Source organism: Corvus moneduloides, chromosome 6 (assembly GCF_009650955.1).
Source record: "Corvus moneduloides isolate bCorMon1 chromosome 6, bCorMon1.pri, whole genome shotgun sequence".
NCBI lineage: Eukaryota > Metazoa > Chordata > Aves > Passeriformes > Corvidae > Corvus > Corvus moneduloides.
The window spans coordinates 58,770,040-58,796,937 of NC_045481.1; the positions used below are offsets into that span (position 1 = coordinate 58,770,040).

Consider the following 26,898-nt stretch of genomic DNA (forward strand, 5'->3'; position numbering starts at 1 on the left):
AGCTTTTTTCTATGGAAACAAAGACTTCCAGAAATATCTGACCTTCCTAATTAAACTTCAGTTTAACTTTTTAGGAGTAAACGAAAGGATTAGCAATTATTTTAGCTTCTTCACAGAGGACATTTTTTCCATTTATATTCTATTCAGACTTAGAGAGTAAGCATGAAAAATGCATTTGTATATATTATGAAAAACACATTTGACTTCAGGAAAGAAGGGGGTTAGGTGATATGCAAAATTTTTAAAGGAAGTCTGTTCAATATTACCATATGAGAGAGCAGCAATGGAGGATGTTTGGAGACAGGAGGAGGCTTTTTAATATTTAACCTCTTCTATTTGCTCTTGAGGTCTAATAGGGAGGTCTTAAGAAGCACACTAACATGATAACAAGAAATTTTTCTTTACATCTTTATTTTTAAAAATTTTCATCTTTATGATAAAGTTATTACTTGCCACTTACCCTGCCTTTCCTGAAATATTTTCTGAGCTTTTTTTTGCTTTAAAAAAAAAAACCTCACAGGAGATGAGAGCCAAGCACTAAAAGCACAAATACGAAGTTAACTTTTGTTGCACTTTACCACATCCTTCCATTCTGGGATGGTGATTTTATCTGTTATCATTGCTTTTAAGCTTTATTTACTTCTGTGTGATTAGACTGCATTTTTGGACTACCAGAAAAAGGCAGCAAATTAGGCTGTTGTATAGGCAGTATTTCTTCATAGTTCCTGAATCCACAGTGATAATAATATGAACCTTGTTCTAAAAATCCTTTCTTTACCTTGCCAGATAACAAAATGCACTACCTAGATAAAAAATTTGTTAGATCAAAGAGAGTAACAGTGAGGTAGCGAATGGAAGGAAATTGAAGTGTAATTTCTCAAATACTCCTATTGTGCTACTATACATGTAATAGCAATAGGTAAAGAAAATAATTGGCTGCTACTGATTTTGCCACTTCTCTGGACAAATGTTGCCTTCCACTCAAGTGATAAAGTCTGTTTAAGCCTGCTTCCCTTTCCTAAAGAAACTAGAACATTTCAAGTATCAACTTGCCACTCAGGGACCTCCTCATTTTCTACATTTCCCTTGAAAAGCAGATACTACTCATTTTTGCTCAATAGACACTTGTTGGCCTCATTCTTCTTTGTGAGACCCCTTGGCAGAATCACATACATGAAGTGATACTTTCTATGCAATCTCAAGAGCAGTCGGTGATGAAACATTGGCAGAGATAGATAACAATGACAGCTTTTTCATGGGTCTGAGTGACTCACATTTTTGCAATATGAAATCTGTGGATTCTGAAATGATAACAACCTACACTATACGAAACTACCAATTATAAATCATAATCATGGAAACAAGAAAAGTAGATTAATACATTGGCATCTGGTTGCTAGAAGAAAAGTATCTGATTTTCCAAAGATTTTAAATGTAGCAACAAGAATCAAGATTTATGGGGGTATCATGTATGTAATCTGAAAAACGAAACAATTCCTGAAAAAAAATGTTTATTGGCTTTCATCATGTGAGCAAGACGTTCACTACTGCTGAAACATTCAAGCAGCTTATCACTGAGAAAGATAATGGCATCAAGAAGTAATTGCAAACAAATTTTTTAGCAATTTTTCCCTGAGTCTGTCAGGTACACAACAACCCTTCCAAAACAAACCAAAATTAGAAACATTAAAAAGAAGAGAAGAAGAATATGCTTTTATCCTTGTATTCTTGGCTAATGAAGTGTTTCTCATTTTCATTACCTGGTCAGACTGAGGAGACTTTTTATTGTGACAGATCAGTTTACACTTCAAATATGTGACCGTACTTACCAGCTATAAAGCTGTACTGAATTCAATGCTAAAATCACAAAGTGCCACAGGTACAGTCCATGAGAGAACTCTATAATGGTCTCCTGAAGAGCATACCATATGTGCTGTGCGTATAGCACAGAAGCTTACAGTAATTCAAGCATAACTACTTTTGTAATACAGGATTACTGCTGCCTATAGGCATATAACAAAAATCACAGAATCACTGGTAAAAATACCCTATCTGCAGAATTCATTATTTCAAGTGTGTGACAAAGAAAATTATTCAGAACTTCTTGAGGTTAAGTCATTTTTCATACGTTTGCAACCAATTATGCTTAATGGAAAGGAGAAAAGGAGAATTAAGGGTCTCCTAGTTGAAAGTATGACTAAAAAAAGATATATGTTTTGAACAGAAAATCCATCATAAACCTCTGACATTACAGTAGATGTACTGCTGGAGAAAATGCATTGTGATGAATAGTATGATTAAGTAATTACTAAGCAAGACGGCATGCCAGATTTATCTGGTGAGATGAGATGGCTTTTCCAGCACCTTAGCTGAGATTCCTGAAAATACTCCTACACTTGCCTACACAGAAGTGAAATTTATCTTTCATTCAATGTGTCTAGATATCATTTTGATACTGCTTAGAAGAAGGATCTTATACTCTAGCTAGATCACTCTCAACTGACCATTTGCTACATGAAGCTAGTTCTTCTAAACTCTCAGAATTTCTTGAGGCCTTCCAGATAATATGAATTCCACTCCATGCCCAGAATCCTATATCCTAAATTCTGTGCAAATAAATCTATTGGAAAAAGGCTACTGCCTCTTAGACGCGTCAATAAAAAACATGAGAATCCTTGATTTTGTATAATTTTGCTTGCTTTTAGTACAGAGAATTCCATTCACTGATTCTGTTGGTCAAACTATAATATTGTTACTAACATTCTCCATATGGAGAGACAGTTGGGAAGTCGAGCAGAAAGTTCTGCAGAGTTTGTAGGCCATATGGACATTTTAACCTTAGTGGGCCACAAGCCCTGGGAACAGCAAAAAAGAATTCAAAGAAAGTAAAAGGAACGTTATGTATTACACTGTGTCTTGTTTAAAGGTAATCATACAAGACGGTGGTTAATCAATGTTGCTAGGAAACATGGATGTTGTAGTTTTCACTAAGGTAGTAGAAAGAGTATATAAGCCATGCTGTAGAAACAATAAACGGCTTTTGCTTGCATCAAGCTACATCCCGTCTCTCAATCGCCAACACCTCCAAAATCATCAGGAAAAATAAAATCCTCTTACACTGTCTTCTTAGTGTTAGCAAGTAACGCATTATTTTATTCTTGGCCAGGAGGTGTGTGTGTGGCAAACAAAATTCCAGCCTCCTAAGAGACAATGATACAAAACTTTTTAACCTATTTATACACTTCTAGCAAACAAAGAAATTAATGTTCATTAGTTCTAAATTACATAATTCTTTTTCATTAACTAATATTCTACCCTTAATTGGTTTTTTTTTTCTCTCTGCACATCCTAATTAGTCCATATTTTTAATCTTTTTAGTATCTTTTTCCTCCAGTAGGGACTTTCCAGCACATATACTTAGTCTCTTCTTTATCTTCTGGTTTCTGCAAAATGACCTTGTGATCCATAAATTCTGCACTCCTTGTATCTAATTTCAGCAATGCATCTCTCTTCTCCCAGGCTTTCTTCATTGAAGCACATCAAGGTTAGTTTAACAAAACTCAAAAGTTTCAGTCATTTTACCAAGTTGTGTTTCCACAATAGCAGCTTATGACAACTTTGCTAAATGCTAACTAAAAGTGATTTAAGACTTAACTCACTGCTTACGATTTATTAAAACAATTAATTAAAAGTTAATTAAAACCATTAACTAAAATTATTTTAGAAATTTTATCATTTCCAACAATTTGGGAGCCACCAAAATTTCTTACCATGAGAAGCCCATTTATTTAGGCTGCAACATATGTACTGCTTTAAAAATTGCATTTTAAAAATATTTAAGCACATTCTGACAGTCGATACAATTTAATAGAATTCTGTGTCCATTACCTTTAAAGACGATTTAGTTCGAGGTTCTGTTTTCTGCCTGGCGAGCTTATTTTGAATAAGCAATGACTGATCTGTACGAGCATCATAATTCCCATGTTCTGAATCATCTGTATATGTATCTTTATCCTTTCCTACATCTGAAGGAAAACCAGAAGAAAACAATGGGCTCATTTTAGATTATAGTAGACAGAAATGAACAGCATTATCACAGCCACAGTTGAGTATTCATTTTATGTATACACTTTTTAATAACATATTTCTTTTCCTGTAAAAGCTTTATACTTGAAATGTTACCATGTTTATCTTAAACTAGAAGTGACTGCTATTTTTAGTAGAAGGCCTACAGAAATGGTTTTTTATTAGCATTCAAATAAAAAAGTCCATAACCTCCTTTACAGTAGTTGAAAAAACACACAAAGTGATATGAATATTCAACTTCTTGACTCACAATTGCTGAGGCTCAAGATGTTTCACCAAATAGGCAGGCACACCCTGGAGACCAGAGTAACATCTCATGTTTTAAATTTAAACAAGCAATTGAAATGCCTGATTCCTCTACACACATGCAGATACAGCATTTGAAAATCTGCACATTAAGATATTGCTTCTGGTGCTTCAGAACACATACTAAGAGGTGTACCTGATGGTGGTAGAAGGTAGAAGGACATCATGAAGGAAGTGTTCTCCTTGTCATTGGATTTAGTTTCAACTGCTCAGCTAACGTTTTTATGAAAACTTAGTTGAGTACTCTAAGAGAGCTGCAGGAAACTGAGGACCTCCCTCAGAGCTTACCCATATTGTCCATCAGAGAATCACGACAATACTTGCCCTATACACCCAGCAGGAGTAAAATGAAGGGCAATGTCTGTACAGTGTTGGACTGTAAAGTTTTAATGAATGTTAGAAAATGGCTAGTCTTGAAAAAATATGTTAAAAATTAAGAAGATGGAATAATCATTGCCACACAATATTATCTTGGACAAACTGGAAAAAGAAACATATTCAGACAAAAAATTTACCCACAAATCCTGAGTAAAGTTCCCCATCTCAGCTTTCACATCATCAGGGGAAAAGTCAGGTGGACTAGGAACAGTGTTTAGCCCAGTAATTCGAAACCCTAAACAGAAGCCAAGAAACAAGTCGTGGTTGCTGTGGGAACCACAATCTTGAATTTCATGGATTTTAAATTCATAAAAGTTCATCTGCAACATTTAAGTATTTTTCATTAAGTTGTTCAGTTAAATTCGCCAAACTAAGTACTACAGAAATTTTAAAAAAATAACCACAATTATCTCACATATCCTAAGCATTTCACATTTCTGAGATGGAATATTAAAAACCAGAACATTTACTGAGCACTATTTTTTCTTCAATTTAGTTACTACATAATGATTATACAAAATATTCCCTTGATAATTTCTAATATTGATATTAACCATGGTAAATATCTGATGGGATTTCTTAATATACAAAATAGCTCGTTTTAATTGTCAAAGTGCCTAACTCAGGGATTTTATTTATTTTAAACAACGTTTTGACTTAATATACAACTTACTCTCTGCTCAACAAAAATTAATGTAGTTAAAAGAAGGTTTCAGGTGGTAGGTATATAAAGTAGGAAACAGTACTTAGCAATTCTACACATTTGACTTATGTCCAGGTTTGATGATCTCTTAGTTTACTAAAGATCAGGAGCCAGTAAAATGAAGAGACAGGCCTATGAAACTTAAACGAGGTCATTTAAGCTGAAAGAAAGACTACACTTACATTAAGAAGTCTATTTTTATGAGGAAAGTTTTAGAGGATTAGACCTTATGAGTACACCTAGTACTAAAAAAAAAAAAAGCCTTTGAAAACTTCTACAACTTTTTTCTTTAAATAATTTGATGTTATTAATAAGTTTTCCCTCTGTGCTCAACACACTTTACCTGCTAAACATTATTATGCTTTCATGGACACATATTTTAAATTGCAGCATCTCTCTTCTGTAAAAAAATTATCTTTCACCTAGAGATACCTTCTATCTTGCCTGAAATGTAGTCAAAATTTGTTTTAGCAAAACAAAAATGCAAAACAACCCTTAAAATCAAAGAAATTTATAATTACAAGGAAACCTTATATAAAATTTAAAGATACTTGCTATTGTATCTTTCAGCAGTTGATTACTTATTTTATGCACATAAAGCACTCTCTCACTATGTAATGATATTAATACACTAAAAAGGGGAAGAATATTTAGCATTTAAACATTCCACTTGAATAATCATTTGTTACACCTGTCTGAAAAAATGTAAAACTGAGACACATACCACACAATTCGTATTTCAAAAGTATATCCAAAAGTGTGCATTGTTCTTACCGTTCATGTAGTTTTGGACACTAATGTCAATAAAACCCCTAAAATGTTTGTAGATTGTTGGGGTTTTAGGAGCTCTCTGAGGTTTTTTTTCTGTTAAAGGAATTTTCCCCATACGTGTTGCTGGGGAGACAAATTGCTGGGTACTTAAAAAAACAAAAGAGGTGCCTATGGGGGTGGGGTGCATCTGGCTACTCTTGTTTCACCTGGGTGTGCGGGCAGTTGGTCCCGGCGTTTGGACAGAGAGAGAGGCTGTTTCGTCAGCTGCTTTTCCTTCTGTCAGAGGAAAAACCCCAGGATCCCCAGCCCGCCTTCCCTACCCCGCAGGCAGCCGGGCCCTGGCCGCCCTGCCCCACTGTTGCTTCGAGCCTTCACTACATTGTAGCCCTGCTCGCTCTGCCTGCCCGGACCTCCGGGGGGTTCGCCATTTGGATACATCTCATCTGCCACCCGGGATTTGTGCTTGTCCCTGCCGTTCCAGCCTGCTGTTCCAGTCTGCTGTTGCCAAGGGTCCGGCCAGACACCGGGATTGGCTGCCCAGGGGTTTGTGAAGATTCTTTGTTCCATCCCTTCCCAGGATCCCAGGCCACCAGTGCCACGTGCTCCCCGAGTTCGCTCCGGAGCGCCCCCTGCAGCCGCGGGGGAACCATCGCACCTGCCCTGCTCACTGGGAGCCGCCGGCACCCCTACCGGCTGCAACCGGAACTGCACCCAAGGGGAAAGGGCCTGACAGCCGAGAAGGCTGAGACTGAGTTTGTGATTGTTTGCTGTTACTGCCATAGTTATTGTTGTTTGTTTGACTGGTTATACACATATAGATATAGAATAGTAAAGAACTGTTATTCCTATTTCCCACGTCTTTGCCTAAAAAGCCCCTTGACTTCAAAATTATAATAACTCAGAGGGAAGGGGGGTCGCATCTGCCCTTCCAAGGGGGGCTCCTGCCTTCCTTAGCAGACACCTGCCTTTCAAACCAAGACACCCACCCTTCCTGGACTTAAATTTGCAGGAGCAACACAAGGGGATGGGAAATGGGAGTTGCAGTCTGTTGCAGTGCTTGAGTGCATCGCAGGAGTGACCAAGGTGCCACAGAACCCCAAAACAGTGGAGGTCCGCTGGTGGGCAGGCTCAGAGGTCTAAGACCACCCCCTTTTACCCCTTTTAAGTCCATGTTCTAGACAGTTCTCCTTTCCTTAATACCCCACTGGTTCCTGGTCCCCTTGTTCCACCCCTCACCTTCCCCACTGGTCACTGTCCTGTCACCCCACGTCCTCTCCACACCTTGGCCCCTAGAAGATTGGTCCTTGATGTTCTGGCTGCCCCCAGTGCCGCTCTGGATAAAACCCCGGACCCCTCAGTATTCTGTGTTCTTTGTTCCTGGATCCCTTTGAGTGGGGACGCCAATAAACCCCTTGGAACTCCATACAAAGGACCCCTCCCACCTCTTTATCCCCAGTGACGCTGCAGGAGCTGTCCGGCTCTGTGTGTGTGAGTGGCTGCGAGTATCCACCTACTACAGTGTGTCAGAGTGTGTCCAAGTGTGTTTGCACAGCACCCCCCAGAGCTGCTTCAACAAGGATGTGATTGGGACAGACACGATGCTCTTTCCACCCCCCCACTCGCATTGCATCACGTAGCACCTGAACAGGGACCTCTGAGGAGAGTCCCAAAAAGCATCCCTGACAGCTGGCTGTCAGGAGTTTGCATTTGGTGCAGCCACGCCTCTGAAGACAGATCCAAGTTTTATCGGACCTGTTCTGAGAGACAACCGATACCCCTCCAGGGGAGAGGGACCAGTTGAAGCCAGGGGACCCTACCGAGAGCTTCTTTTGTTCCCGTGGGAACTTTGGAATCAAGGACTCAGCGTTTTGGTGAGTGAAGCTCCACAGGGCGCCTTTGAGGTTTTTTTTCCTTTTCCTCTCAGTGATGAGTGAGGGTTTTTTGGGGGAAGATGGGTGATAGGCTGTCCTGTCCCAAAGAGAGGTGTACATCCAAGTTGCAGGTTCCCTTAAAGCAGGCAGATTTAAGTTTTCTAAGGGTCTTTTAAAACGTTTTGTGCAATGGATCTTTCAGTTTTTTCCTAATGTGTCAGTTAAATCAGTTAAATCGCTTGAGTTCTGGGATAAAGTGGGGGAGAAGTTAACAGGTTTAAAAAGAAATGAGGATGATTCGGCGGGGAAGTTTTTCCTTTGTTGGTTTTAATTTATAAATCAGTTAAGGATGCAGGGAACGACTTGGGAGCATCGGGTAGTTTGAATCCCTTTGTTGAAGTTGCTCCTCTGCCTCTGCCCTCTCCCTATGTTCCTCATCCTACTAACCCCTTTCGGGGGGATTGGAAGGTGTAGCCCACTACTCAGTGCAGAGGTGCTACCGTTCCTCTGACTTTTTTAGGTCCCCTCAGCACCCTTTTCAGGACAGCACTGGCCATGCTGCCCTGAGCTCTCCCCAAACCTTTCAGCCTATGCCCTCTTTCCCTGTAGTGTCGCCCTCGGTGGCTCCACAAAATGGCGCCAACCGCATGGCCAGATCCGCCATTTTGTCCCCGTCCCTATCCCATTTTCCCACTGAAATGTGCAGCTCCTCCTTGTCTCCGCCCCTGGTGATGTCGATGGGTGTAACCATGTCGGCGGTCCCCTGTCTCTGGGATTCCCCTTCCAGTTACGGGCTTCACCCAAGTTCCCGCCCCCTCCATCAGTGGCTCCGCCCCTGAGAACCAACCCACTTCAGGTTCCCACGCCGCCCCTTCCGGTTCCCACACTCTTCGGGCTGGAAGTAGGAGGGGTGAGAACCGGGAGGTGGGCAGAGAAGGGGGATTTATGGCTGCCCTGGTTTTGTATAATAGGGCAGAGAACCCCCGATGGGAGCCATTCCCATATGCACATTTAAAGGAGCTGTGCAAGGCAGGCAAGGAGTTTGGGAGGGAATCCCCCTATTTTAAAAGCGTGGTACAGGCTACCTTCACCACCAACACCCTGGTTCCACATGACATCAAAACCATCAGGTCGTATTTCCGTTCCCCAGCAGAATACCTGCTGTGGGAAAGGACATGGAGGAGATTACTCCGGGATCTCCTCTCATGCTATCAGAGGGATCCCACCAGAAACCATTCACTGTGGAACACCTTTGCAGTGAAGGTAACCTGGAAAAGCCCCAAGATCAGGCCCTCAAACTGCCAGAGCTGGTCCTGGGAGACCTAAAGAAAATGGCTGAGCTAGCGTTGTTGCTCACTCTCATTGATGTCACGCCCTCTGTAAGATTTTCCCATGTTAAGCAGGCCCCAGGAGAGACCTTTATTAAATTCGTTGATCAATTAAAAGAGTCGGTGGGGAGACAAGTTGAAAACATAGAGGCCCAGCAAGAGCTGCTCTGTGTTTTGGCAAGGGCAAACACCAATGAGTGTTGCCAGCAGGTGTTAAGGGCTCTCCTGTTAGACCTGACCCCGACTCTGGATCAAATGATCGAGGCCTGAAAAAAGCTGGCAACTACAGAAACAGCACCCTCGCCAGCACCAGTGGGAGGAGTGGTGGGGGCCTTGGCCTCAAACAAAGACTTTAAGAACACGCCCTGCTGTTACAACTGCGGGAATTTGGGACATTTTGCCAAAAATTGCCCTGAGCACAAGAAAACTAATCTAATTCCCAAGACTGCTGTTTCAGACTGTCACACCTCCAGATGGCACCACCAGGGACACCAGGGTGTCTTGGGGTGACTTTATGATGTGTATCCCATATCACTGCCCTACGCCCAGAAATTAATTCTTGTGCCTTTCTATGCCTTTAAACTGAGCCTGAGAGGGGGAAGGAAAAACTGAGCAAAACTTTCTCAAAGCAGTTTGCAGCTTGTTCAAGGTCACACAGAGATAGTGACTTTTTTTTTCAGCTGTGGCAGGGAAGCAAGGAAGCACCCGGCTTGCTGCTTTCCAGTCAGCTTTTGGCCAGTTGTTTCAGTTTCTTTTTCCACGGAGAGAGACTGAGAGTTGAACTTTGTTTTTCCTTCTCTGGAATTTCGGATTTTCTCCCTTTTCTACTGGACTGCTTCAACATCAGAGCACATCAGGAGGACTTTCCACTGGGCACAGAGGGCCTGGCCCTGGGCCAAGCCCCAGCTCCGAGGAGACCAAAGGGAGGACTCGAACACTTTCCCAGGTTTTTCCTCCACAGCGGAAGATTTTATTATTTAGCATTATTTTCCTTTTCCCGTGTTTTTGTTAATAGTTTTTATCTCCTTCACTTTCCTTCGAGGAAAATTTATTTTTCCTGAACCTGATGGGGGAGGGGTAGTGACCTGCCTTCTCTCAGAGGATGTATTTCTAAATTTGGCCAAACCGGAACACAGGGAAACGGGCACTAGAGCGTGGGACGGCCCAGCGTGAAGACAGAAATTCATCAGCCATTCCTCCCCATCCTGCTACCCTATACCTGGACTGTGACTGTGCAAAAACATCACCGTGAGGGGCAGCAAGAATATGCTTGGACCTGGTGAGTGACTCTCCAATTCACCACAGGGGCTCAGTGGCAAATATCAGCAAAGGCAAACACACTCTCAGACATAGACACAGACATTTTGATCTTGGGAGACCCTGCACGGGGCCCACCTGAACTGTTTGTAATTCCTGAGGTCAAAAGGCTGGAACCAGGTGGAGACGTTACCATTCTAGTTTCCTGCCAGAACCCACCCTGGTTCCTTCCTAGAGGACAGGTGGTCGTACAGGCGGTCATGATCCCAGACGACTATCCCTGGTGCCACAAGACCCTGTTTATATGGTGGGCGAAAACTGTGGGACAGAACAAACCAACTATAAACTGCAAACTGCTCAGTTGGCACTCCACGGCCACCCTGACCAGAATGGTCAACACTGGAGCAAATATCACCGTGGTCTCCAGTGCCAAGTGGCCCAAATAATGGGGCTTGAAGCCAGTAAACGGGAGGGTCACTGGGATAGGGATGTCGGCAGCTTCTATGCGGAGTACTAATGATATTGTCATCGAGGGCCTAGGTGGTCACATTGCATCCGTCCGGCCATTTGTCATCAACTCAGGATTTACGCTTTGGGGCAGGGACCTTTTATCCCAATGTGGGGCTTGACTGGAAATCCCACCACCATCCTGGGATTTTTAGTCGGGGTCACTGTGGAGCACACCACCCCGCAGCTCATGTGGAAGACAGATAATCCTATGTGGGTGGACCAGTGGCCTCTGTCCCTGGAAAATTTGAGCGCTCTTGAGTCCCCTGTGGAGGAGCAGCTTTCCAAGGGTCATATCATACCATCTAATAGCCCTTGGATCTCCTCTGTCTTTGTGCTAAAGAAACCAGGCAAGGACAGGTGAAGGCTCCTCCACGACCTTCGTAAAATCAATGAGGTAATTGAGGATATGGGTCCCTTGCAACCCAGCCTACCCTCGCCCTTGATGTTGCCTCAGCAATGGAAGCTTGCCATTACAGACCTTGAAGGACTGTTTTCTCAATATCCCCCTACACCCACGTGATGCCCCCTGAATGCCTTTTCCATTCCATCTATAAACCAGCAAGCCCCGATGCGCAGATACCACTGGCAAGTTCTGCCACAAGGCATGAAGAACTCACCCACCATCTGCCAGTGGTACGTTGCCCGTGTCCTGTCTGTCCCCAGTTCAGAAATCACTCCCAAAATCAATAATCCTCCACTATATGGATGACATCCTGTTATGTGCACCGGAAGAACAATGACTGGACTTGACACTGGAAAATACTGTCCAAGTCGAGAATGCAGGATCTGAAGTTCATCCTGAGAAGATCCAGCACACCTGCCCATGGACGTACCTGGGACTCAGCACCAGTGAACAGACCATCGTACCCCAGCAGCTGACCATCCGGGACAACCCCAGGACCCTGAGAGACCTCCATCAGCTCTGTGGTTCTTATCAACTGGGTCCGCTCCCTGCTGGGTGTAACGACGGAGGACCTCGCTCCCCTGTTCAATCTCCTGAAGGGATGTCAGGACCTGGACTCACCACAAACCATCACCACAGAGGCCCGGGAGGCCATTGGTAAGGTGCAGCTCACACTGTCTTCTCAACAGGCCCACTGGACAGACCTGAGGTTACCCTTCAGCTACAACATTTTGGGTAACTCTCTTCATTACCATGGACTCATTTTTTCAGTGGGACGCAGCACAGAAAGACCCCCCTCTTGATCATAGAGTGGATCTTTCTGTCGCATCAGCCGTCCAAAACGACACCACAGGAATTGATGGCTCAATTAATCATGAGAGCCACAGCTTGCCTCCCTACCCTTGCTGGGTGCGACTTTGCATGCACTCATTTGCCACTGACTGTTGGTGTCCCGGAGCATTTGCTCCAGACAAACGAGCACCTCCAGCTCGCTCTGGACAGCTACCCAAGCCAAATCTCAATTCACAAGCCCAAATAGAAGTTGTTTAACACAACTTTCAATTTGGCCCCAAAACAACTTCAAAGCAAAACCCCACTCAAAGCTCTAACTGTTTTTACCGATGGCTCAGGAGTATCCCATAAATCGGTCATGACTTGGTGGGATCCTCAGACACAGATGTGGGAGTCTGATGTCCAGGTGGGGGAAGGATCACCACAAACTGCAGAATTGGCAGCCGTGGTTAGAGCTTTTGAGAGGTTCCAGGAACCCTTTAATCTGGTCACAGATTCGGCCTATGTGGCTGGAGTAACTGCCAGGGCGGAGCATGCCTTGTTGAAGGAAGTTGCAAATTCAAAGCTGTACCAATTGCTCTTGAAACTGGTCTATCTCCTTTCCCACCAAGAGCAACCTTTTCATGTGATCCACATGTGGTCACACACTGATCTCCCAGGCTCCATCACGGAAAGGAACAGGAGAGCTAATGCTCTGGCAATGCCGGTACTAAGTCCCAATGTACCCAACACTTTCCAACAGGCAAAATTCAGCCACCAATTTTTCCACCAGAATGCTCCTGCCCTCATCAGGATGTTTGATCTCCACAGAGATCAAATGAGGGCGATTGTGGTGACATGTCCAAGCTGACAGAGCTACCAGGTCCCATCATTAGGCTTAGGGGTAAACCCCCGAGGCCTAGGTAGCTGTGAACTCTGGCAAACCGATGTAACTCATGTTCCCCAATTCAGGAGACTGAAATATGTACACGTCTCCATCGACACCTTCTCAGGGGCCATGTTTGCCTCTGCCCATGCAGGAGAAAAGACAAAAGATGTCACCAAACATTTTCTCCTTGCATTTGCCACCCTGGGTGCACCTGCTGAAATCAAGATGGATAATGGTCCTGCATATGTCTCTAAACAGCTACAGGAATTTTTTAGTACGTGGGGCACACCATGGGCATTCCTCATTCCCCCTCAGGACAGTCCATTGTCAAAAGGGCCCATCAAACCATCAAGAGGGTCCTTGATCAACAACGTGGAGTAACAGAGGTTAACTCTCCCATTGTGAAACTCTGTAAGGCTCCTTTCACAATAAACTTTTTGAATAACTCATTCTCAGAGCCAACCCCTCCTGTATTCTGGTATTTCACTAATTTGACACAAGCCAAATTAAAGGAGCAACCACTGGTATTGATCAAAGACCCCGACAGCCATCAGATCCAGGGCCCTTTCCAGCTCATTACCTGGAGAAGGGATTATGCGTGTGTTTCCACCCCTACAGGACCAAAGTGGGTGCTGGGAGGAAATGTAAAGCCCTACCCAGGACCATCAGCAGCAACCCCTGAGGAGACCGGAGACAAAACACAAGAAACAACACCACTTCAGGACGAGACAAGTGCTGCCTGGAGGAGACATTGGCGCAAGTAGACAGGCCACAGCAACAGCAAACTTGCACCACCTCCAGACAGTGTGCCCCTGTTGCCTTCCCTCATGTGTTTCCCCAACCCATGATCCCTCACTTACCCTAAGCCCCTTACTTACCTTTTTTTTGAAGAGGGGGGAAAGAGAGGGGAAGGAAAAGTTAAAAGGGGAACCAACAAGTTGTAAGGTTTTTAATGTTTTTGATCCTGATTTATGTTAGCTTTATTTACAACCCCACAGAGGAGCCTGCCCAGAAAACCCCATTCTGCCAGGATGGAGACCTACCTCTGCCTCATCATGATCTCCTGCGTCATAATGATGCCATGAAGATTTTTTGCCTTTTCTTTTATAACCCTGTTATACCTTTATACAACCTCTGTACTCTTAGTGCTTTTTGCCTACATTCTTGGACTTGTTTGTTCAGCTAAGAGACTAAACATTTTAGAAGCTTTGTAGGTAGGGGTTAGTGTGCCCCAGACACCAAGGTCTTCTCCACAACACATTCTGTAAACTAAGATAGAACCATCCAGGGGAAGGTTCCTTGGGAAGGGGGGCTCATTCAAGCCTCTCACTGGGGAATTTTTGATTGATATGCTAATTAGTAAGACCTATAAGGTTATACCAGATCTTCTGGGGGTGTGCATTGCCGTCTGCATTTCAGTGCATTGGACCTGGACATAGTACACCTAAGGATCCTTAAAATAAATACCAAGGTAAAATCCCTTTTTCCCTTCTAACTGTGTTTGACTCTTGATTTTAAGACCAGGAAAAGGCATCAGTAACACCGTATGTTGTTGCGTGGATCATCCCACAGCTGAAGGCCAACGTTTGGGTCACATTGGCTGAGGCCATTAACCAAGACCACACATGCTTTTCAATGACTGGTGTGGAAGACCCATTGTCCACCTGCCTGGTGGGGATCCTCCTCCAGCCTAACAACTACCCTTTGCCAATAAGAGGCCCAACCCAGTGGACACCTGGGACCAGTGGACAAAGATATTGCCACAGGCACTAGAGGAGCCCCAAGAACTGGCCTTACTGGGGTCCTCCAAAGCCACTTATTGTGTCCAATTCAGATACAAATTAACCAACTCTGAGTGGCTCAAATTGGCATATAACAAAAAGAGTTACACCAAAGAGGTCAACCCCACGAAAAGAGAGTATGATGCTGTCTACTGGTGTGATTACACCAGCCCCACGCTGTCAGCATCCACTATCGAATCTAGAATGCTCCCCCAGGGAGTGTTTCTTATTTGCGGAGACAGAGTTTGGGCTGGAATCCCTTCCTGTCTTCGAGGAGGGCCGTGCACTCTTGGGCAGCTTACCCTGCGAGCACCCAACAAAACCCAAATTATCAATTGGCGTAACAGAACTCAATTGGCCCGCCAAAAGAGATCGATTCAACAATTGGATGAAAATTGTAATAGTGAAATTGTCATTTGGTCTCATACAAAGAAGGCCATGGCATCCCTATTCCTTCCACGGGTGGTGGCCACCAAGGCCTTAGGTGATATTGGTCACCTTGAGTGCTAGCTTGGCAAGCAAGCCAATTTAACATCGAGTGCACTCAGCCAGCTCCTCGAAGACGAGGAAACCACCAGGCAGGCCACGCTCCAGAACAGGGCTGCAATCGACTTCCTGTTACTGGCACATGGGCACGGCTGCAAGGAGTTCGAGGGACTCTGTTGTTTCAACCCTGCCTCACATAGCCAGAGCATCCACATGATGATCCAGAAGATGCAGAACCAGATAAAAGACCTAAAGAAGGATGTAGGCAGATGGTTTGACGGACACCTGGGAAAGTGGGGACTGTCGGGTTGGGTGCCCTCAATTATCAACCACCCTATGGGCAATTTTGATCATTTTTCTGGTATTATTTCTTTTTAGTCGTCTTAAGAGTTTTTTGTTGAGGCCTGTGGGAAAAGCCTTCTTTTTGAGTAAAGAAGGGGGAGATGTTGCAGTGGTTGAGTGCACCACAGGAGTGACCAAGGAGCCACAGAACCCCAAAACAGTGGAGGTCCGCTGGTGGGCAGGCTCAGACCACCCCCTTTTACCCCTTTTAAGTCCATGTTCTAGACAGTTCTCCTTTCCTTAATACCCCACTGGTTCCCGGACCCCTCACCTTCCCCACTGGTCACTGTCCTGTGACCCCATGTCCTCTCCACACCTTGGCCCCCAGAAGATTGGTCCTTGATGTTCTGGCTGCCCCCAGTGCCGCTCTGGATAAAACCCCGGACCCCTCAGTATTCTGTGTTCTTTGTTCCTGGATCCCTTTGAGTGGGGACGCCAATAAACCCCTTGGAACTCCATACAAAGGACCCCTCCCACCTCTTTGTCCCCGACGACGCTGCAGGAGCTGTCCGGCTCTGTGTGTATGAGTGGTTGCGAGTATCCACCAACTACGGTGTGTCAGAGTGTGTCCGAGTGCGTTTGTGCGGCAACCCCCCAGAGCTGCTCTGACAAGGACACGATCGGGACGGCCGCAATGCTCTTTCCACCCCCCCTCCTCGCATCGCGTCAGCGGTCAGTTCATCACACACTGTGATTCTCCTTCCTCCTCAAGGGGGAACTGCTCATAGTCTTCACCTGCTTCAGAATAAGGTTCCTCCATCAGGAACAGCCCATAAACTGTTCCAACACGAGTTCTTCTTACAGGCCACAGCCACTTATGAACCACTTCAGCATGGGTTCCTTACACAGGGTGCAGTCCCTCAGGAAAAGACTGCCCTAGCATGGGATCACAAGTCCTGACAGCAAACCTACTCCAGTATGGGCTCCTCTCTTCACAGGTCCTGTCATGAGCCTACTCTAGCATGGGCTTCCCACAGCCCCTTGAAGCTGTAACCTGCTCCAGCATGGGGTCCTCCATGAGCTGCTGGTGCATCTCTGCTCCACCATGGACCTCCATGGGTTGCAGGGGCACAGTCTACCTCACCATGGTCTTTATCACAGGTTGCAAGAGAATCTCTGTTCCAGTTGAAGTCGCCCTTGTATATTTTTTTCCTCCCTTCTTAAATGTATTATCCCAGAGGTGCTTCCACTGTCACTGATGAGTTCAGCCTTGCCTAGCAGTAGGTCTGTCTTGGAGGTGGCTGCCATTGGCTCTATCAGACATAAGGGAAGCTTCTAGCAGCTTCTTATAGAAGCCACCCTTGAAGCCCTGCCCAGCTACCTAATACTTACCACACAAACCCAATACAGCTGTTCAGGTAAATGATTCTCACTAATGCAAACAGAATGTACATGAGCCTTTACACGACCTCTTTGTATCAGTTTTCAGAGTATCTACTAACAGGAGAAAGATTTAAATATCAATCATTTTACAAAACCTTACATTTAAAAGACTATGTGCTTGCAGTATTACAATACAAAGCAACTATAGTGCATTTTTAAATTAGTATAACCAATTAACGGCATCTTGCTGATGTATTTGATCTATTCAATTATGTTAATTAAAACTTTTGTGGTGGTTGAGAGCTTTTGGAACTGTTGTCGCAGAAAAAGTTTTATGAAAAAAGTTATTAAAATTAGGTATACAATTTTCCCAAGTGACCTGTTACAGAAAGGAAAATTAATATGCTATTATGACTCTGAGTCAGAAAAGCTTCTGTATGAAATGGTTTAGCTTTTACCAATACTATAAAAATAAGACAGAAAAAAAAAAGCTGAATTGCAAAGAAGGAGAAGGGTATTAAATCAAAGAAAAGGGTTATAAGCTTCTAATTCTATATGTAGAGTCCAAATCTTATCTCAATAAAATCTGTGGGAATTTCAGTATTCAATTTGGTATGTCAAGGACTTCACTTTAATTAAGTACAAACTTAAAGCAGATACACCCATATAATTGTTAAAACAACGGAATATGTAACTAAATAATGTCACCTTGGATCCACAGTCAAGTATAAAGTGGTTTTAAAAAGATTCAAGCATTAATTAAGCAAATAACAGATCTCTTCATCCTAGCAGTTGCTTTGTTTTGCTATCTTGTTATATAGAGGCAGGATGGCTAACTTCAGTCTTCATACATCACAAAAACCTATCAACACTTCCTGACATACAATTTGGCAACACTTAATGCATAACAATAAGATTTGCCTTGTAAGGTCACTTACACGATAAAGCATTGGAGACAATTTCTTTTCTGGAAATCCCTTTACACAAAAATGCAGAAGTATTCAGTTTAGAAATAGATATCTAAGTCCACATTTTGAATCTTTCTTTTTTGGGTCTTCTTAACTGCATGCCTATCTTTCTTACTATCATACTTTTCTGAAGGCCCAAGAGTGCATTTCAATTTTATGACAGGGAATGAAAAGCACTTGTCCTGATTTCTCTGTAACATGCAATCCACCAATATATTTTATACATACACAATAGTGTAGGGTAGCAAAAGGGTTTCAAATGAAATGTGGCGTAATTATGGACAGGAAAATTAATATAAGTATTTCTAAATAGTTTCTGTTTCACAAACTTTGATATGATGACTCTATACTCAATCCTTTGAGCCTTTACACATTTAAGGACAAGCTTTGCAAGCTTTGCAAAGCTTTAGTAAGAAAGAGATTATTGGTCAAGAAAATAATTCCCTTTTGTCCCAATTTTATTCCTAGAAAAAGTAAATATCTTGGAGAAGAACATCACTAGACATCTATATAAATGACATTGTGATGGATTTCGGTGTTATTTTATTTTGCTGTGCATCTGGAATACTATATTATACACATAACATAGAAAAGTGTTGGGGAAGATGAAACAGGAAAGCCTTAGAAATATGATTGCCTGACAAAAGATTTTGGGAATATGAAAACTACAGGCGACATCGAAATGAAAGCCATTTTTGAAATACCAAGTCTTAGTTACTGAACAACTGGAAAACAATGGTATGGCCGACTGAAGGTAATCCCCTCTTGATTGAACAATACCCTCTGCTTGCAGGCAGGTCCAAGGGTCAGAGCAGACCCTACTAGCTCAGCAGAAGGGGTCCAAAGAGTAGTTTTTAGGAGTTAAGATGTAACACTCTATGGTAATATAATAACTCTTATAGGCTGTATGTAAATGCTATAGGATTTGTATCTTGTATTAGATTGGTTAGTGACAATTAGAATATTCAGTACAGAAGATGATTTATTGTATTGTAACCAGGACTTCACGATTCCATTCTATTCTCATCACTACTTCTTCTTCACTCTCATTCCTCTCTCGCTCTCTCTCTCTCTTTACTTACCCGCTTACTCTCTTGCTCTCTTGGGCCTGCTCAGAGCTGCAGCTGGCAGCTCTAAGCAGTGCCCCTATACCCACGCCCTATGCAATAAACCGCATGTTCCAAGATCTGACTTCAGAGATCTCTCGTCTCCGTCCGTCTACGCCTGGTTCAGACTGAACCCCAAGGCACCCGCAAAAAGTTTTCATCTACCTGTGTATGTATATTTCGGTATGAAAAACTATTGTAACAGACGAACGCAGACTTTTCTTAATGTACAATTTCTTATGAACTTTCAGACAGTGGTAACCATCACACAGAATATTTCTCATTTTTTAAAACGGGTGTCAGGCATATATTATCGCTCTTTAGAGGAGTTAAGATGGTGTATAGAACTGGTAGAGGCAGATTAAATGCCTAAAGCAGATCAATATTTTGAACCGCAATACTAAGTCCAAAGACTAATCCTTATTATGTTTCAATGAGCACTGAATAGCTTACATAGCTTCTTCATCCATACTGCCAGCTCTCCAGGCATGAACCAGCTCTAATATGGGAGCTGGACAACTCTGGATATAGGACAAACTGTTCTAATGCAGCTTTTCATCCATCTCACTACACAATCAGAACAGATGTCACAGCACTTACGTATGCAGGCACTGACCACAAAGTTGTGAGAAAATTATTCTAGAAGGCATAATGAAAACATCGTATTTCTGTTGACGCAGAAACTGAACTTGCTTTTCTTGAATCATATCTTCTGTCATCTTTCAGTCCCTCTTTTCATGTAATCATTGTACATATTGCATAGGTTATACATATAAATACATATATAGATACGTCCATTTCAATTTACCATGACATCACAAAATTGACTGTATTACAAACACTTCTGTAATTAAGCACTGAAAAGAAGTTTTTATCATGCAGTTATTATGAGTCTTTGTTGGGATTGTTAGTTTTGCTTCAGCTCTTCATTTGTCACTTCACTGTATTGCAGCATGGCACACAAATATGGAGTTTTTTATATATAAACGTAGTAATTGGATTCAGGATACATTCAGAATACAAGGTATCTGTCACAGCAAAATTGTTCATTATCTAGGAAGGACAGATAATCCTGCTTAAAAGATGACTTATTATGCACAAATCCTCATAACTAATCTAAATTAGGGGGGAAAAAAAGAATTTAAAAAAGAATAAAGTAGTTAGTGATGTTTTAATTGCTACTGAGTGTTGCTTTTGTTCTTATCTCAACCTGGTAATCTCCACCTTTTGTGTCTCCTACCAGAGGTGGAAGGGGAGTGAGTGAGTCAGGAGGAGGGGCATTCCCGTATGTCTGAAACCTCAAAGTTCACGTTATATGTTATAGAAGTTCAATGCTGTCATAGGTTAGCAAGCATAGTCCCGGAAGGGATGTCCTTGCTAAGGGGTGCTTACAGCTTCCTCTGTGACCTGATAGAACCTATCAGCTGGCCAGTCTGAATATGGACAATTCTTTAAGCCACTTAAAGTTGTGACTGCCTCTGTGATACACACTTAAGAATAGACAAACTCCCCCGCAAGCTCTCTCTCGTTTCCGGCGCTGGGACAGGTGGCTGCGGCCCCGTGCGGGGCCCAGTGGGCCCAGCCCAGGCCCTGCTCAGGCCAGGCCAGGCCAGGCCACGGCTCCAGGATGACCCTCCCCGCCCCCCCCCCCCCCCCCCAGCAGGGCTGTGGGCAGCCAAAGCGGCTCGGAACCCCCCCTCCTCTCCATTGCAGCCAAGATTTCAGCAAAGCGGCACCTCTGTCCGGCACAGGTCAGGTGACCAAGAGCGATAAGCCACACAGCTGCAAGGCTGAGGTGAGATTAACCCTTTTATTGCTGTGAAGAGCTGAAAACCTGAGGGAAGAGGAAGAGGAGATGCTTAAAGCTGAAATTCTGTTGTGAAGCTAGGATATGTCAGCATATCCCATTGTAATTTCATGAAGATATGGGAGGTGGAGTGTTCAGCTCGTAAGCAAAAGCACCTGCGCTGAGATAGGCAGATGCTGACGCAGCTGTAATTTCATGAGAAGTTTGGACAGGGAGAGATGGACCAGATGAGGACTTTTGCTCCAAACGGGAAAGGAGAAAACCTCAGTCCCTAGAGATGGACCAGATGAGGACTTTTGCTCCAAATGGGAAAGGGGAAAACCTCAGTTCCTAGAGATGCTCCCAGAGATAGTCCTAACGATGAAGATGAGGAAGACCCTTTGCTCCCAGGGAAGGAGAAGGGCCTCTGTTTTTGTTTCTGAACGGCTCAACCTTAAAATTGTACCCAAAAAACTTCAAGAGTGGACTCTCGAAAGCAGTTGCGGGAAAAGCTGCAAGTCAGGGGAAGGGACTCACATGCGAGCAGAGAACCAACCCGGGCGGCTGTCTCAGTGTGATACTGTTTTCATAGCACGAGCAAGAAGAGACTTCTCTTTCTAAATGGACTGAACAAGGTTATTATGGAAGTGGTAAACAGACTGAACATCTTAAGGGTTGTCTTTTCACATTGTCAGTGGGAGAAGGGAGGAAGGTGTGGGGAGGAGGAGAGTTCTGAAGGTGGTATAATTTTTTTTCCTTCTTTTAGGTCTGTTAATAAACTTCATTATATTCTTTCAAGTTTGGTGCCTGCTTTGCATTTCTCCTAATTCTTATCTCACAGAAGATAAACAGTAATGAGTATTTTGGACCAAACCACTACACTAAATTGGTGTTTCTGCCCGGTTACAAACCGAACCCACTACAAACGCCTATCACTTTGATTGAATTTACCGATTCCTCGAACTAAAAACACTACTTAACACCTAAAACTGACAGAGGAAAAATAACACAAATCCATAATGTCCTTATCTGTGTAAGTAACAAAGGTTATTATATATTAACTTTTTACTTCATAAATCCATTAACATCATTAACTAAACTTGTCCAACAGATTCATGGCCTCATCTATAGCCAACTGAAATAAAAGAGAAGCTTTCCACTGAAGTCCTTTATCTGATGCCTGTTAATCTCCTTCACACAAGACAAGTTTGTCTACAGACAACTCAGGAAGAGGAGAAAGCCATTTGGCCTACATTTCTACAACACTGCCTAATTAAAAAGTCACCACATTCACTTAATTCAGCTTGCTTTCATGTTCTCAGGAGAGCAGTTTGAAAATGTTCACTAAGATGATGATACCCATTAATCAGCTTATTTTTCAAACTCCAGCAAACTGCTGGAGTACCTACAAAAGTATTTTTTTTACGATTTATAGTTTGATGCTTCATCAACTGTGAGCAAAAATATCTTTTGCAGTAGTTGTGCAAGGTGCAGCAATATCTTTGTGTCTGTATGGGTAAAGTAGATGGCTAGGGAATTTCAAAACTACTTAATTTTGGTAGCTGTAAATTACTACCCATGTGTATTTACAGATTCAATTTGCAGTTACAAGGATGGGATTATTCTAATAATAACTTCTTTCCTACTTACTCTGCCTTAATTACAATATCAAAATGATAGTAATGCAGCAGAAATAGTTATTTTCTGCATTACTTCTTTTTTCATTTGTTTCCCAAATTTTAATGCTTTTTATATGTAAATATCTAAAGCAAATATATAAAATATCTGAAAACAAAAACAACAGAACTGCAGCCACAACAACAGTGAATGACATGACTATACCAGAAAAATAAGTGAATAATAACAACTTCAAAGGAATTTCATGTACATGCTCCAAATGATTGTATTATGAAGTATTGTTATGGGAAAAGGACATACTGAATGTACAACACTTCTCTGTCTTTAGTTCCTATTTACTTTAAGTCTAAAAGCTAAGACAGTATCAGGAAAGTTAAGACAGCACACATTTCTTTCGTCACACTTAGTCTCCTCTTTCAAAAAAATGGAAGTTCAGGTTAAGTATGGCCTTTCCACACTTAAATATGGCAAGTGTAATCAAAGAATCATTAATTTGTCATTATTTCAGTTCAGACAAGAACTTACCTAAAAATGGATCACTGTATTCTGTATCAGACAGCTTAAGCAAGTTGTTTTCCAAAGTCTCCATCACTTTAGCTGGAATAAATGCAGTATCTGTATCAGCATTCACATGTATTTTGTAAGTAAAGGAATCTTTACTTCAAAAAAAAACTTTTTAAAGCTGTCTGTAACTCAAATAAAAAACTTTGGACTGAAATTTTGAAGAGCACTTTCTATCAATAGAAAAAACAGCAAGATCACTTTAATGAACACTTTCAGTCTATTCCTGAGAGAAATTTAACTCAATAAAATAACTCACTAGAACAATAATTAATGCCCAGTGTCTGTCAACATTAAGGAAAGACTTATAAAAATCTAGTAGCAGAAGTCAGGTAAGTTAATTTATTCTACAAAGGTTCACACACAGCTGGCAATACAGGATGGCAACAGTTGGCAACAGGTGACACATAGTGATTGGGATTCCAACTAGACTAGTTTCTCTGATAAGGCACGTGTATCTGTTAAAATTAGAAATCCTAAAATAAAAGTAGTTCCTTATTCCAACACATGCTAAATTTTGGAGGGATTTTCTCCATTCGCTCTTATTCTCTCCATACCACTCTTCCCTGATTCTACTGTTTGTGAATGAATGCATCTCCTCCTACATGTTCATATATAAAGACTTTTGTTGCCAAAAGCCTAATATTTATTCTTTCTTTTTCATCTAGGACAGACTACAGAATACTCTTCTCCAGCATAAATGAGCAACACTTTCTTGTCTTGTTTCCAGTGAGAAGAAAATAATGTCATTATTGAGAAAAATAAAAACTAGTTTAAACCTCACTTCAAACATTATAAAGATTCACTCAAGAACCTGCTAATATGATATGTGCAGGTGTTTTGTGCAAAAATATTTCTTCAACAAACCATAGATCTCTAAATAAATCAGAGTTTATCAGTGCTGGAACAAACTCCTGAAAGAGAAGAACCTCCTACCTCGTTCTGACACTACATCCACTGTAGCTATCGATGTCCCTGCACTTAAAGGCTGGGGCTGGAGCTGTGGCTGCACACGATTTGGCTGCAGAAATGATGAATGCTTGCTCAGGCTCTGAGGATGTGTTTGGCTCTGGGCGAGGCATGGCATAGATCTTCTAGAAGGTTTTAATGGATGCTCTTTCATTGTCTCGCTCTTGCTTGTATTCATACCTGAAAAAGCCAAAATAAAAATTACATAATAAGCTCTACCATATTAGGTAATGACAAAGAAAGATAGCTAATTATGAAACCACTTAATAAGCAACTCCTCAACTAAAAAAGATGTCACGCTATAAGGTTTGAAGTTACTAAAAAATAACCTAATGAACAAAAATACAGCTGCTAATAGTATTCTATTGTGTAAAATATTTACATTATCCATTCAAAACTACAAAAATTTCCCCTTCACCATTATGGAAATATATTAATGCTTTTAATCCTTTTACCTATTGGGTAACCTTTGTGAAAAAACATTGTAGAGCAACAAACAAATGTGGCAAAAAGACCCCAAACATTCCAGGGTCATTTAGAACAAAGCAGCTGTGACAATGATTTGTCTCTTAAGAGTTGCTTCTGAGTGACACAGAAATAAAGTAGCTTTCCTAAGTTTACATGGAAGAAAAACTCATTATTATACAACTCGTGATTCAATACAGAGCATTGACACACACAGTCCTTGTAAAAATTAAATCAACACTGAGCAGAATCCAAGTCCACTATTGTAGTTAGTCTCTTTCACTACACTATTTCTCTGCTTAACAGTACAATTTAATTTACAGCATGTTTTTATAAATCTTAGTTTCTTAGTCATGTATTTTACCTCTCTTGGCTGTGCTAGAAATAAGTAAGTAATCTAAACATTTATCCTTCTTGAAGTGTCACGAACTTCCAAGGAACCTTCCCCATCAAAATCTGTGCCACTCGAAGAAGGACGTCACACCCAGCAAGTCTCTTTCTAATCTAAACACAATTTTTAAAGTTTCCTGTCTGACCATCCAAGAGCCACTGCTGCAGTCAGACCTGCACCACCTGAGCTGGGACTGAGGCTCAGTGGCTCCAGTGAGCTGATGGGTGCACCTCTTGACTGCCTGCATATCCCACACTCATATGGTCAGAACAAGGTTTCCCTACCAGCTCAACACCAGGTTTTTCACAGCAGAGTCTCAGACGTCTGGATCCTTTAAGTAATTCAACCATGTTGCAACAAGTAACAGATCGAGCTGGGTGCCTCTGAGGAGGAGAAAAGGAAACCCTGAGGTTTTATACCCTCACTGTCTAAGCGCACAAAAGTCTGGGGCCAGGGCCATGGGCTCCTGCCGTATCTCTGAGTGTCCCCTCACCTGCCAGGACCCACAGGTCCCCAGGCCCTTTGTTATGCAAAGGGTCGGCAGTTCACGGCCTCTTGTCTCAGGCTCCTGACACCCAGAGCTCAATCTGCAGCTGTCCTGCAGCTGCACACCAAGCTGCCTGCACTAAATGTGTTCCTGAACATCAGAGTCTACAAAGATGGTCCTTTGATTAGCAGGATACCCCCATATATAACCATAATAGCTAAGGTTTAAAAGGGCCTTTCCTTTAAAAACTTCCATCGAGCTCACGGACAATGCTTTGTTATGTGTGTTTCTCTTATCAAGAAATGCAGAACTTTGTTAGACTGAGGACAATTCTTTCCAATTCTGCAGCACAGCGTAACTGTTCTTGGTCAGACAAGTATTTAGTACCAGGTGAAGATAGACAGGTAAGCTTCTGTTGCCTCAGACGGTGCCATAAATTAAGGTCTTTAAATAAGTATGAGCAGACAGAATTCTGCTTCTTAATGAAATGGATGCTGTGTGACAGCAGAGAATGCAGTGGGCACTGGGTTGGGGCACTTGACAATGCCTTGTTCAGAGCAGAGCAATGCCCCATATGCCTGTTGTGCTATTTCCAAGGTTTCTAGGGAGTCTCCTTTATAGCTCTTCCTAAATGGACATGTTTATTACACAAAAATCTACAGTAGTTAGACACAGCAATGGGTAATATAGAATAATATATAAAGACATGTACTTCGTAGTTGTTCTGGATGGCTTTAATGATCGATTTCTTAAGCAGGGATAGGCTGTCAGTGACTATGGACCCCACTGCATAATTACTGTTGTCAAAGAGAAATGTTTCTTTCATCTATACTGGAGTCAGTATGTGTAGCAAGATGAATCACTACAACTAAAGAAATTTATGGTAATGCAAATAACACATACCAGCATTCAATTTTAACCACAATTTCAGTGATACGTATAAAAAAATACAATATAATTCTTTTATGAGGTAGTGCCTCAATTCAAAAGAAAATTATTCCCTTTTGCTCTCTCTTACTCTATATTCCCCTGCGTCATTTCAGATTCCTTAATACCATGCTGCTTCTGCACGGAGAAAGAGAGTCATAGCAAAGTAACCTCACAGCAGATTTGCTGTTATGCTAGTGTTATGATCCACCTAAAAATCTAAAAAAGTTAATTCATACTCTGCTACTGTGTCAGAGCCCAGTTCTGTGATATGCTAGTTTTGATGGCACTTGCTGTTGCATGCAAATGCTTACCGAGCTCTGGCACATGAATAGCGTGTGGCTAACATCATCAATTGGGTCACTAAATTGATTTACTGAAATTATTTTCATTCC

The 26,898-nt window shown here is 42.2% G+C and overlaps 1 protein-coding gene across 3 annotated transcripts in view; it reads right to left on the minus strand.

Annotated features, from left to right (window-relative positions):
• Positions 1–26,898, minus strand: part of ANO3 (anoctamin 3) — a 205,424-nt gene that overhangs the window by 72,861 nt on the left and 105,665 nt on the right. For all 3 annotated transcript variants that reach the window (XM_032111236.1, XM_032111238.1, XM_032111237.1), the window contains exons 2-4: positions 24,201–24,413; positions 23,229–23,300; positions 3,889–4,025 (exon numbers count right to left, since the gene is read on the minus strand). In XM_032111236.1, coding sequence (XP_031967127.1) covers positions 3,889–4,025; positions 23,229–23,300; positions 24,201–24,413 — 422 coding nt within the window. The remainder of the gene's footprint in view (positions 1–3,888; positions 4,026–23,228; positions 23,301–24,200; positions 24,414–26,898) is intronic.